This window comes from Hippopotamus amphibius, chromosome 3 (genome assembly GCF_030028045.1).
Source record: "Hippopotamus amphibius kiboko isolate mHipAmp2 chromosome 3, mHipAmp2.hap2, whole genome shotgun sequence".
Lineage (NCBI taxonomy): Eukaryota > Metazoa > Chordata > Mammalia > Artiodactyla > Hippopotamidae > Hippopotamus > Hippopotamus amphibius.
Genome location: NC_080188.1, coordinates 4,572,584 through 4,585,399, shown reverse-complemented (window position 1 = coordinate 4,585,399; position 12,816 = coordinate 4,572,584). Strand labels below are relative to the sequence as shown.

Sequence of the window (12,816 nt, the reverse complement as noted above, 5' to 3'; positions counted from 1 at the left end):
CAGTGGAAGAGAAAAACTGTGCAAATATCCATGAAGACAGTCAAATGACTCTTGTTATAATGAGAAGACAGAAATATCGTTCTTCCGTCAGCATCAGCTGATTCCCATTGCTCCTTAACCCCTTGGTCCCTCCCAGCAGCTACACTCTCTACTCCCCCACAGCCCAGATCTTAAAACCTGATAACTTAAAAATTTAATTTCAGCTACCTGGATGCCACCCAATGTAACAGAGACCAAAAAAGGATCCAGCTATTTCAACCTTTATTATGTCTGTTAGTAATTCCAGTTGTGGCCCTGGCCTGAAAAATTGGTCCAAGCTACTGCAGCCACAACTGAATTTAATCCTGAGTCTAATAATGGCTTTGAAGCCCTTCATCAGCTAGTTAACCCTCATCCACTAAATCCTAATCATCTCTTCCCAGGCCCAAAATGTGTATGCTATTGCCTAAATCATTCTTTGTTCAGATTCTCATGCACCCAGACATGTGCCCAGCTTCCCATCTTCCCTTGTTTGGGTACACATGGATGCAAACACACGGTGCATTTACCTTAATGTATTTCAGTAGTTTACGTATTCCCCATGGCACCACGTAGACCCAGTCCACACTTATCCAAGATGGGTCTGGAAAAACTTCAACCTCCACATCCTGGAGTAAACCCAGGTCTCCTTTCCTGTTCTCCTGGTACTTGACTAAGCGAGTCGTGTAATACTGCACAGCAAAGAAGTCAGCAGTGCCTTTGATCATCCTCTTCTCTTCTTCTGTGAATTCTGGAAGCCTTGACGATGAGTAGCCTTGCTTTTTACTCATGAGGGCAACCTGCAACTTGACAACTTCAGGATAATCGCCGTCGATAAATATGGGTTTAGCAAAGAAGTCCAGTTGGAAAGCCATGGCTCTTTTAGCTGCTTCCTGGTCAGACACTGACTTGGGATCCGCTGGTTCTGCCCAGCCAGCAAAAATTGATAGAGACACCATACCCTTCTGCTCTTCGCGGAATAAGGAATCATAGCTGTGCCAGGATCTGGCATGAGCTTTCATCAAATTATGAGCCGCTTGATAACCTTTCATTCCAGCGTGAGGCACACCAGGGGGAAAGACACCAAACTCATATGCCAGCAGGGCAAAAATATTAGGCTCATTTATGGTGATCCACTGCTTGACCCGATCCCCAAATGTACTGAAGCAAAACCGGGCATATCTGTCGAAGGATTCAACCATTGCCTCTGACAACCAGCCTCCTTGGTCTTCCAAGGCCTGAGGCAAATCAAAGTGGTAGAGGGTCACGATGGGTGTGACCCCATTTGTTAACAAATCATCAATGATCTTGTTGTAATAGTCAATTCCTAGGAGGAAAATAAAAGAAAGCATGAGAAGAACAGTTATGTTTACATGTTGACAATAAATAAGGATCAGGAGAGGATCGGGAATAATAATTTCCTAAATAACTTTAATCCAAAAGAAGGTTCATTACTTTCTACCCGTAATCAATTACAGGCTGGGAGAAAACATGAAGAAGTCCAAGGAGGACGAGTTGATCAGAGAGGGGAATGTAATCGGGCAACACAGTTATGGAAGATGTGTGTTCCGAAAGGCATTCATTTGGGCAAGTTGGTATCACGTAACTTTGCGTTGTTGGCACACTTGCTGAAATTATTTTATTTGTAAGGGGAAGGATAAATCAGAAGTTTGGGATTAACATATACACAGTACCATAGATAAAAGAGATAACCAACAAGGACCTACTGTGAAGCACAGAGAGCTCTACTCAATATTTTATCATAACCTACAAAGGAAAAGAATCTGAAAATATATAGATATATGTATAACTGAATCACTTTTCTGTGGACCCGAAACTAACACAACATTGTAAATCTACTTCAATTAAAAAGTATAAATTTATATAATCACATTAAAGAAAATATATTATTTTATTTGCGTGTTTGTATGTTTGACTTGTTGCTCAACTCCACTTGAATACAAGCCCCTTGATAATAGCAGCCTTGTCTATATAATTTACTTCTGGATCCCCCAAATCCTGGGGCAATCTCAGAAATTTAGTAGAGACTCAATAAATACTTGTTGAATGAATGAATAGATTTCTGCAGTATTCAACATAAGGCAATTGAACCCAATGACTGCCTTAGTGCTTCTCCAGACCCACCAGACCCATCAGTCTTACAAGTCTGGGAAGAGAGACCCACTGAGCATGGACAAGGGCTCAGCATTGGCCCCAGGGTGTGGCTGGCAAGGGCAGTGAGCCAGGGGCTTGGCACATTAAGGAACACTCAGCTGGGGCGTTTGCTCTAGATTTCTGACATAGTCCACAGGAGTGCACAGCCACCCCTGGCTCTCAGCTGATTCTCCCAGCACCGCATGTCTGAGAGACGGGGTTTTTAGGATGTGGCAGAGTTCAGGAGAATGTCATGAAGTTGGGCATGTTCTGCCTTAGAAACCAATGGCAAGAAGATGTTGGGTCCAACCTAACAATGACTGTCAACTTGGAAGAGACTTTCCGAGGAGAGGCTGCTATTAGTACGTCGTGTGATTGTATGTCTAAGTGAAAGGAGAGAAGCTGTCCTGTGTTGAGAGGCTGTGAATAATAGTTGTAAATTCATATGTAGAATTGTGTTGCATTCAAAGGAGCAGGGTCCCTTTATCTCTCTTTTTTTAAACTTATTATCTTCCAATTTTAAATATAATAATTTAGACTTTTGCATATGTTTCACTCATTCAATTATTAATTTATTCATTCCTCAAATACATATTTGTAGAGACACTACTGTATGCTGGACTTACAAACATAAGATAAACACTGTCCTTGTCCTAAGAAAACCTCAATTTTAGTAGGGACTACAGACAAATTCATAAACAACTATCATACAAAGTTATCATTAAAAATAAAGTACAGAATGCTATTTAAACATATGATAAGGAGTCCTCATCCCAAACTGAGGGCATTTGGAAATCCATTCTGAAAGCAATGTAGCATAATGGTTTCGAAAGGGAACTATGGTGGCAGGCTGCTACCTAAGTTCTATCCCAAAGCCTTCACCTACAAGTTCAGTGACCTCGGGCAATTTACTTTATCTTTCTGAATTATCTTTCCCTGTCTGTAAAATGTGGACAATAATAGAAACCTGTTTCAATAACTGTTGTGAGAATTCAATGAGTTGATAATTGAACATGCTTAGAGCAGTTCCGGGCACAGTTAGCTATCATTCTAATAATAATCACTTTCATTATTGTCATGAGTGACGTCTAAGCTGATCCTCAAAAGATGGGTATGAATGACCCACATAAGTGGGTCCAGGAGGAGAAGAAAGGGAAACAAATATGCAAAAGTCCAAAGGAGGAATGAAAATAAACAAAGCCCCCCCAAACGTGAGCAGCCTGTTTATTCTGAGCAAGGAGTTGGCCATTATTACTTGCGTTTGGCAGGTACTCAAAGTCTATCAGGAAAGCAGGAAAGCTTTATTAATAAAAAAAAAAAAAAATGGGAGGAGGATTCAGCTGCCTTTGATTGAAGGCTGTTGGCACCGAGAGGCTGGAGGTAGGCTAACTAGAGTCAGGGTATCCTCAGCAATTGGTTTGGGGAGCATGTTTGGCTTTTTCCTGGTTGGTTCTAAGTTCGAAGCAGGGAAGAGGGGAGCAAAAACTAGAGGAGCCGGCAGTCACTGACCAGGTTCTGACTATTCTGGACCAACGGCTGCAGAGGCTGTGGTTTGGCTTCCTGGGCTTCTCACGTGGATCAGGGTCTTACTGTCATATATGAGCTGGTCACTGCTTGTCTATATATTCATTCTCTTGCTGGCGTATGGCTCTCTCTGGGAACTTCAGGTTCACAAGAAAGAGAGCATGTAGCTCAGAAGACGAGGAATAGGAACAGGGAGAGGTACGCGGGACAAGCAGAAGCCAAACTACGCAAGGTCATGTGTTGTCTGCCTGTCTGTCTGTGAGAGTGGGTGATTTTTAACCACAGCCCACGTAATGTGAATCGTGCATAACGACTCCATACTTGGAAGCCCCTCTTGTGCGCCTTTACTCATGGGGGGACAGAGTAAGCTACCCCACCCCCACCCCAGCCCCGCAAGATGTCCAGGCTTTAATCCACAGAACATGTGAATACGTTATTTCACTTTTTATATTACTGCAAAGGGACTTTGCAGATGTAATTCAGGATCTTGAGATGGGAAGAGTTGTTTAGATTGTTCGGCTGGGCCGAATCTAGCTGCATGAGTCCTCAGATGTGAAAGAGGATGGCAGAAGAGTGGGTCGAAAAGATGCAGCAACAGAGGAAGAGGCACAGGAGATGGCAGCATGAGAAGGACTCAACCTACTATTGCTGGCTCTGAAGATGGAAGAAGGGGACTGCCAGCCAAGGAACGCAGGTGGCCTCTCGAAGCTGAAAATGGTCCTCAGCTCAGTCATCAAAGAAATGGAGACTCCCGTCCAACAACCACAAGAAACTGAATGCTACCAACAACCTGAATGGGCCAAGAAACACTCTTCCTTAGATCTCTGAAAGAGAAGGGCAGCCCTGTAAGCACTGTGGTTTCATCCTGGAGAGACCTGTGTCAGACTTCTGGCCTACATAACTCTAAGTGATAAGTTTGTGTTGTTTTAAGCAAGTAAGCTTGTAACAATTTGTTGCAGCAGCCACGGAAAACTAGTACGGGCACCAAAGTTAATAATGCCTTCCTTTCTTCCCTCAGTAAAAGCGTTCTCCACCATCCCAACTCTGGGCCTCTGTAAGCCCACATTTCCAAAGATTTGTATGATGAGATCATCTTGGTATTGGACTGTGTTAAGGTTTTCACAGCCAATGCCTTCCATTGGCTTTGAATATAAAAATATCAGCTTTCATGTTTTGCATTCATACTATATGTACATGACACCATACATTTTGTTCAGTCCCTGCACTAAGCCCAAGAGGTGGGCATTTTCAGCCTCAACAAACATATGAAAAAACTGAGATTCAGGGACTGAGCACTGGACTTAAAGCAACAATGTTGCCAGATGGCACAGCCAACCTTTAAACAGTCTGTCCCAGGACAAAGCCTGAGCTGTTCCCACTGCAATAGTCCCCTTCTCACACTTACTAATGTTTCAGGTGCAGAAACATGGTGATGTTTTCCTAGCTTAATAATACCTACTTTGGAGCTGATTCACAATATCAGGATTTTTTTTTATTTCTGGAGGAATCAATGATTTACCAGCATCATTAGATATGGCACTATCATTAATGACGGCAGGCACTGTAATTCAAACAACACGATGACCTGCAATTGCAATGGGGATGAAAACATTTCAAGGAAAACCTTTTCTTACTCGTCAACATGGTAGAGCAACAAAGCCCTGCATACTTAATATTTATCATCCCAGAACTGAGCACTTTACTGCTGGTTTGTCCGGTTTATCCGGTGCTGTAATGAAACTGTCCCATGAGGCAGTGGAGTGAGGCTTTAAGAGCAGAGCTCCGGAGTCAGACAGTCCAGTCCAGGGATGGTGGACAAATCACGTGGCCTCTCTACACCCACATTTCCTCGTCTGTAAAAGAGGAATATTAATAGTGCCATCTCAGGAGTGTTTCAGCTTTGAATGGGAGCAAAGGGTCAGAGAGTTCTTTAGCTTTATCAGACTGGGTAACTGATTCTATGCATAAAGAAAATGATCACCTGTTTCCAGTCTAGGGAGCCTGAAATGCTGAGAGGTCATTTGGACCCTGTTCTGCATCTGGATATTTAGGGCAGGATTATGTTAAGTATTAAAGTTTCCACAGCCTTCTTTCATAGTAAATATCATCGTCTCTGTTTTAATTAAACCCATTTCTTCTTATATGATCTTTGAAAATAGGAAGCATATTTAAGTAAAAGGTCTTTTGAAAGTAGGCAAAAGAAGCTCATGCAGATAAACTCAAATATAAAGGTGACGTCAGAGGAAGGAGTCTGGTTGGTATGGGAGGCAGTGGGCATTATTTGAAATAATAGGAAGATATCAGATACCCAATGACAGGAAATAATCACAAATGGAACTCAAAGGAATTAAAGCTGGGAACTGAGAAATTCTTGCCTCTCAGGAAAGACTGATGTCTCCCATCCCAGCTTCTCTCAGCACAGCTACTCCATTCCTCTCTTGCTCAAAGAACCAGTTTCCTTTGTGCATCCAATTCGCTGTGGTCTCAAAATGGCCATCGCATCTGCCAATGCCACCTCATAACCCTAGTGCCAACCACCTACCAACCCAGCCTCCCAGCTCCTCAATTCCGAACATCCCCGAGAGAGGAAGGCAGTTGAGCGGGATTATTTTTTTCAGTAAAGTTACACGAATTATATGTCACAGGGAAATAAGTCTTTCCCTTGTCCAGTCCACTGTGGCCAAGATCAGAGCGGGATTATGTAGAACAAAGAAATGGGGAAATTCGCTTAGAAGAGGATGTGGCCGAAACTTGCAAAGACAATGCCTCGGTCCATAAAATAACTACACTGCAATTCTCCCAGTCAAATGTCTATGTCTTAACGTAGAATTAATTTTGACCAAGTGCCCACCATGTGTCAAACATTTAACTCTCTATGTTCATTCCTCACTAGACCCACACCATCAGTTCCTTTCACTGATCTAGCTTCTCTTGGCATCCTGACTGTGTTAGTTTCCTGTTGCTCCTGTAACAAATTACCACAAACTTAGCGGCCTAAATCAACACCGAGTTACTATCTTACAGTTCCGGGCATCAGATGTCCAAAATGTTTCTCACTGAGCTAAAATTAAGATGTCAGTGGAGCTGTATTCCTCCTGGAGGTTCTCAAGGAGAATCCATTTCCTTGCCTTTTTCAGCTTCTAGAGGCTCATGGCCCCTTCTTGAATCATCAAAGCCAGCACCGAAACACCTTGTCTCCTGTCTGACCTCTGCTTCCGTACTTTTATCTTCTCTCTGACTCTGATCCTCTTGCCTCCCTGTTATAAGGGTCTGTATGACTACAGTGGTCCATCCAGAGAACCCAGGATAATCCTCCCGTCTAAAGATCCTTAACTTCATCACATCTGTAAAGTCCCTTTTACCACGTAGGATAATATAGTCACAGTTTCTAAGAATTAAGACATGGACATCTTCGAGGGGCCAGTATTCAGCCCGCCACACTGCCCAACACAGAGTAGGAGATGAATAAGTGCTTCTTTAGTTATCTACTTCATCATCATTCCTGCTAAGTGTGCTCATATTTTAAATCTAAAAGTGCAAAAGAAATTCTGCATAACCGTTCCTTTTCCTTTTTATTTCTAGTACTTGGGTCTTTCACTAATCACCTGACACTTACGTTTGAGGCAGATATGAAAATGCACTCGAACAGTTGAGAAATACAGAAAAATGTGATTTCTGTTGCCAGCTCAATCTCTTCTTGTTAAACCTCAAAAACTTGACATTTGAGAGAGAAAGGCTGTGTAACAGTTCCATTTTGTAAAATATTCTTCCAGCTTGGGAACACAGCATTTTACTTACAAGTTTCCAAATGTCCTCTCATCAAGCTTGAAAACAGGGAGTCAAATACAAAAACATGAGTTTCTTGGAAAGGATAGCGACAATGGTTCCCTAATTCTTGACGTGCTCTTTGAGAAAATGTTTAAGCAGAAAAAAACAAATGATGGCCTTTCTGAGTTAAAACAGTTCCAATTGCTTCAACAGATCACTGCACCAGAGTGAGCAACCACTTATTGAAATTCTGCCTACTGGAAGCACCTCCAATGCCCTCTTGTTCATGGAAAAGTCTGTAATATTAATCAGCTAGGCTTTACAAAAGCGGGTGCCAAAAATAAAAAGCTCAGTGCGGGGAGCACGTGGTCCCCACGTGAGAACGGCACGAGAGAATCCTTCACATTTTCCAGGTGGCCCCCGTGACTCCAGCGCCACCGCCACCCCCCTCTGGCTTTCCTGCTGCCCTGCTCTTATGTTCCCGATCTACAGGGTGTTCCATGAACGCCTGTGTATCTTAAGTTAGTGTTAAATAACTGGGTATGTTGATGCATTGGTACAGGTCCATAATCCTTGGTCTGAACATCTTGGCAGCCATGTGTTCAGAATTTGAGGATTTTTAGAAAAGAAAGAGAGTAAATATTATACATGAAGCTTAACACCCCCAGTGGGTGTGGGTCAGTATCCCCCAATATTTCTGCAGTAAAATAAATAATCTCACCAAGCAAAATGAACTGAGATAATACAAAAAGCTTTCCCATCAACTCAGGTCAGCTTTTGCTGCCAATTTTTTTTAGAATGAAACTTATTAAAAAAAGATTCAATATTCAGAACTTTTTGGATTTAGAACCTCAGATAAGGGATTATGGACCTACATCACAAACTAGTGGGTTTCTTTTTTAATTTTTACATTGTTTACCACCCAAATGAAAGCTCAGTAAAAACTCCAAATTCCTAGAATCATAGGCTAGAACAGTGGGAAGAGTTTTAGTAATGCAATTCCCCCACCTCATGTTTCCAACAGGGAAACTGTAGCACAAAGAATATAAGTGGCTTGATGAGGTTGGAAATGTCTCTGGATTCCACTTGTGACATCAGGCAGACCTAGGTTGAACTCACCTCTAAGTAAAGTTGTCATCTTGGCAAATGTATGCCCAGCCTTCCACCCCAGATCACCATGAGTCCCTCTCTTTAGGGCAGGCCCTCTCTCACAAGGCTGCTCGCAGCATTAAATCAGCAAAAGCAGGTGCAGTGCTTGGCATAGGGAGTCGCACACACTACATGCTCAATAAAAGGCAACCGTTTGTGCCCTTAGAGTGACCTATATGGTTGTTATTGACGTAATTCAATTAGATTCAGTTAAGTGTTTACTGCATCCCTCCCTGCAAGACGCTGTACTAGGTCACAGGGGTGACGAGGCAGAATCATCTCCTTGTTACCCTGTAAACAATTCCAGGGATTCTCTAATCTTCATTAAGAACATGTAGGCACAGTCCCAGACACCTAGCAGACACTTAATATATGTTTGTTGGGTTGAATTAAACTCAAAGTGCTCACAGTCTAGCAGGGGATTTAATAATGCCAAGAGTGAAGAATATCAGAAATACCCTAAGAGTTTTTCAGAGTGCTATGGAATTGTTTTTTTAAAGATTTCTTCTATCTAAAGCAGAGGGAACATCTGTGCTAGCCCTTAAGAGTAGAATAGACATTCAAGGGGTATACTTGGGAGTATTTTCTTAAAGGCCAATCCAGGCAGGAGGAAGAGCTTAAGAAAATTTCTACAAAGGTGGAAAATTGCATAACATACTTAAAACATGGTGGGTTATGTGCTTAGGGCATTGCTTGGAGGAGTTGCATGGGTCACATGCATGGAGGAATTTCAGCCTAGAAAGCTTCAGAGGTGAATTAAGACTAAGTCAAATAAAAACTGGAATGATATATGAAGGAGTTTAGATGACAAAAGAATTTTATCTTGCTTTGTTTGAGCAGGAGGTGATGCAAGCCAGCATGACTTGGGCCAAGCTTTTGGAAAACGCTGCGGTGGCATTTTGTACGAAGGATTAAAGGACAAAGAAAGAGAGTGAAAGTAGGTATATCCGTCAAGGGTACATCAAAAACATCTAAATCAGGGCAGGGACAGAGAAGATGGCTAGGAGGGGAGGAGTTAAAGAGGCATAAGAAGAATGCATCATATTTGGCAACCAATTAGCTATAAGAAGCAAAGAAAAGAGAAGATTCAAAGATTACTCTTCCTTTTACATCCTTGAAGGTTACGAAGGTACCAGAGAAAAGAGAAGGTACAGATGATGGATTAGAATGGTGGAAAATTATGAGTTCAAACAGAACAACAAATTACCCTCTGTTCAAAATCAAAAAATAAAACTGGCCGGGGGTGCCAAGAAAGTAGACGTTCAACCAAGAGCAGTTAAAAAATAGGGGCAAATGTCTTTAGAATCAAGTCATGAACCTGCTAATCTTGTGTTGTCCCTATCTGGGGGAGACTACTTTAAGGCCATGTGCTACGTACGGGTGAGCCCATAAATTGAGCTTCCATTTCACAATATAGAGATTTCCCCACCTTACCTGCAAGTGCACAAGTCCACCTAGGAACTGTTTCACAGGTTGTTCTTACTATGCAGGAAAGCAGAGAACTTACTCAAAAAGAACCCCTCAGGATCAATGCCGGCCCTTTGGGCTGGAAGTGTGCCTTCATGCACAGCCTTGCAGTTGTGAGACACTGAAAGTACCTGCCACCCCAATTTTCCATGTTAGGCACCTCCTAGTCCCAACCCTAGAAGTAATGTGAAATCTCTTCTAGAACGAGGGAGCAATAAAGATTCTTTATTAAGAAGCCTTTAAATTGCGATGCAGAGGTTACAGAGCTTTTTCTATAACGGAGCACATAGTAAACATTTTAGGCTTTGCATGCTGTATGGACTTTTCCCCAGCTTTTCACTGCTACCATTGTAGTGGGAAAGCAACCATAGACTATATGCAATGAACGGGCATGGTTGTATTGATTGCAATAAAACTTTATTTAAAAAAATAGGAGTCAGGCCAAGTTTGGCCTCAGGTCATAGTCAGCCAACCCTGCTGTGTGGAAGGAGCTAGGCAGACCTTAGGCTTAAATTCTAGATCCACCAAAAAATACAAATTTGCAAAATATCTGGATTTGAACATGCACCTCTGTAAAATGTGATACTTATACCTTCTTCACTGATTTGTGGGGATTAAAGAAAATGTATGTGAAATGCCTCATAAATAATAGGCTTCCAAATAGAGCAGTAGTCTTTTTCATTACAAGGCATAACACGAATAGTAACTAGCACTTATGGAACGATTTTATGCTATACCAGCTACTGTGTAAAGCACTTTAAAAGATTATTTCATTTAACCGTCCAACAACACTCTGAAGTAGGAACTATTGCAGTATCCCTTTCTACCCATGGGGAAACTGAGGCACAAAGCGATGCCCAAGAAATGCTCACACAGATAGTAAGTGACGTTGCAAGCACGTAATCCCAAGTAAGCAGACTCCAGAGGCTCCGGTGCTAACGTCTGTGCCAGTTAATTAGCTCCACTAATTCAGCTTCAGTTGAAATGCTCAGAATCTTCTCAAGTTCTGCTGGGCTTTTCGTGACTCATCACAGCACAACACAACGGAAAATAGTTTATACACAACTTTTGGATATTCATCTTCAGGTCAACACAAATAATATCTTGCATAAATAAAACATTTATTCCAACTTCCTTCCTGCCCATCTATTTCCACCCTGCCCAACAAAGATCTCCAGTTGAGGGAAACCAGAATAGTACTGAGAAAGCTAAAGCAAACCCATTTCAAAAAATTTATCCTATAATCACTCTAAAAACTTGCAATTTCAAAGCTACACTGCAGAATAGCATCCTGGATTAATTATGCCAGACTGCAGCAATAACCTTGAATTAAATCTGCAACCTTCTATTTTTAAGAAACACTTGCCTTTCTGGTTGATGAAACCTGTCGTCCCATCAGGTAACAGACGTGACCAGGAAAGAGAGAAGCGGTAATGAGTCAATCCAAGCTGTTTGATACATTTCAAGTCTTCCTCCCACAGAGTGTAGCTGCCACAAGCTATATCGCCAGTCTGGTTCTTGAAAACTCTCTCTCTTCCCTGATGGGTGAATGTGTCCCAGACACAAGGGCCTTTTCCATCTGCATCCCAGCCTCCTGAGAAAAAGAAGAAAATGAAACAGTTACACTCTTGACATCAAGAGGCATATGTGGAATGTAAATATTTGTCACCAAAAGAACACCCTTCATTAACTCAATGTACCATGTTGATAACCTTAAAACACATGCCTTTAAAATAACATGCATGAGTGGGTTATGTGTTCAGCTGTCCTTGATCCCTGAAGCTGACTGGTGGCAAATGAAAAATTATTGCATAAGGCCGCAGCAGAGCAGGCTTTCACGGTTCATTATCTGAAGATGCCCCAGCGGGTAGACAGAGGCAGGGCTCGGCTTGTGAGTGTCTGAACTGAAAACATCTCCTCCTTATGAACGTTTCTCCACGCCATGGCTGACACGCCTTGTCCTCGTGCACAAAGCAGTCTCGGGACCTTATCTTTGACCCTTAACACCTGAACACTAGCCTCCTGTCCTCTGACCGTGAGCCTGAGATGGTCCCGTCAACTCATTCCTTCACACCTCCCTTAATTCAACAAACGCAGTGTGCTGGGCTCCATGCCAAGCACAGTGGATACCGGGGCAGATACCAGGGTGAACTCTGCTGTGCTTCCTGTCCGTGGAGAACTTAGCTGCATGTGATTATAAATAAAACAGCCCACGTAAGGGCCCTTTCACAAAAGCCAGGGAGGGGGCGTTTATCCAGATGTGGGCAAGAGTCAGAAGTCTGCTGGAGAAATGACTTCTACACTGAGATCGAATGGAAATGTTGAATCATGAAGGTGAATTTCTCAGAGATAGGGGTAGAAAATAGAAAAAAAGAGGAGCCAGGGTCAGAATAAGCCCAGAGGCAGGAAAGAGGGTCACACGTTAGAGGGACAGAAAGTAAAAATTACTTTAGACTCGAAATATCTGTTCCCATAGAAATTTTGTTTAAAATGGTAGTTAGAATCCATTTTATGATATAAGGGAGTAATTTTTAAAAATTCATGACTCCCTAATTCCACTTCTAAGGGCATACCTTGGAGGAACACTCATTTTCACAAAGAGATTATATGAGATTATTGAGGCAGAGTTTTCTATCATAGCAAAATCCTGGAAATAACGCATGTCCTATCAGCAGTAGAACAGATAATTACTTTTAGGTATACCCCGAGAGAGGAAATACTAGTCGGCTGTTAAAG

General features: G+C 42.2%; 1 protein-coding gene across 1 annotated transcript in view; it reads right to left on the bottom strand.

Moving 5' to 3' along the window:
- LOC130849661 (cytosolic beta-glucosidase) overlaps positions 1-12,816 on the bottom strand; it is a 113,867-nt gene that overhangs the window by 60,812 nt on the left and 40,239 nt on the right. Inside the window, exons 2-3 of the mRNA XM_057728735.1 lie at positions 11,447-11,674; positions 549-1,345 (exon numbers count right to left, since the gene is read on the bottom strand). Of these exons, the coding sequence (XP_057584718.1) occupies positions 549-1,345; positions 11,447-11,674 (1,025 nt within the window). The remainder of the gene's footprint in view (positions 1-548; positions 1,346-11,446; positions 11,675-12,816) is intronic.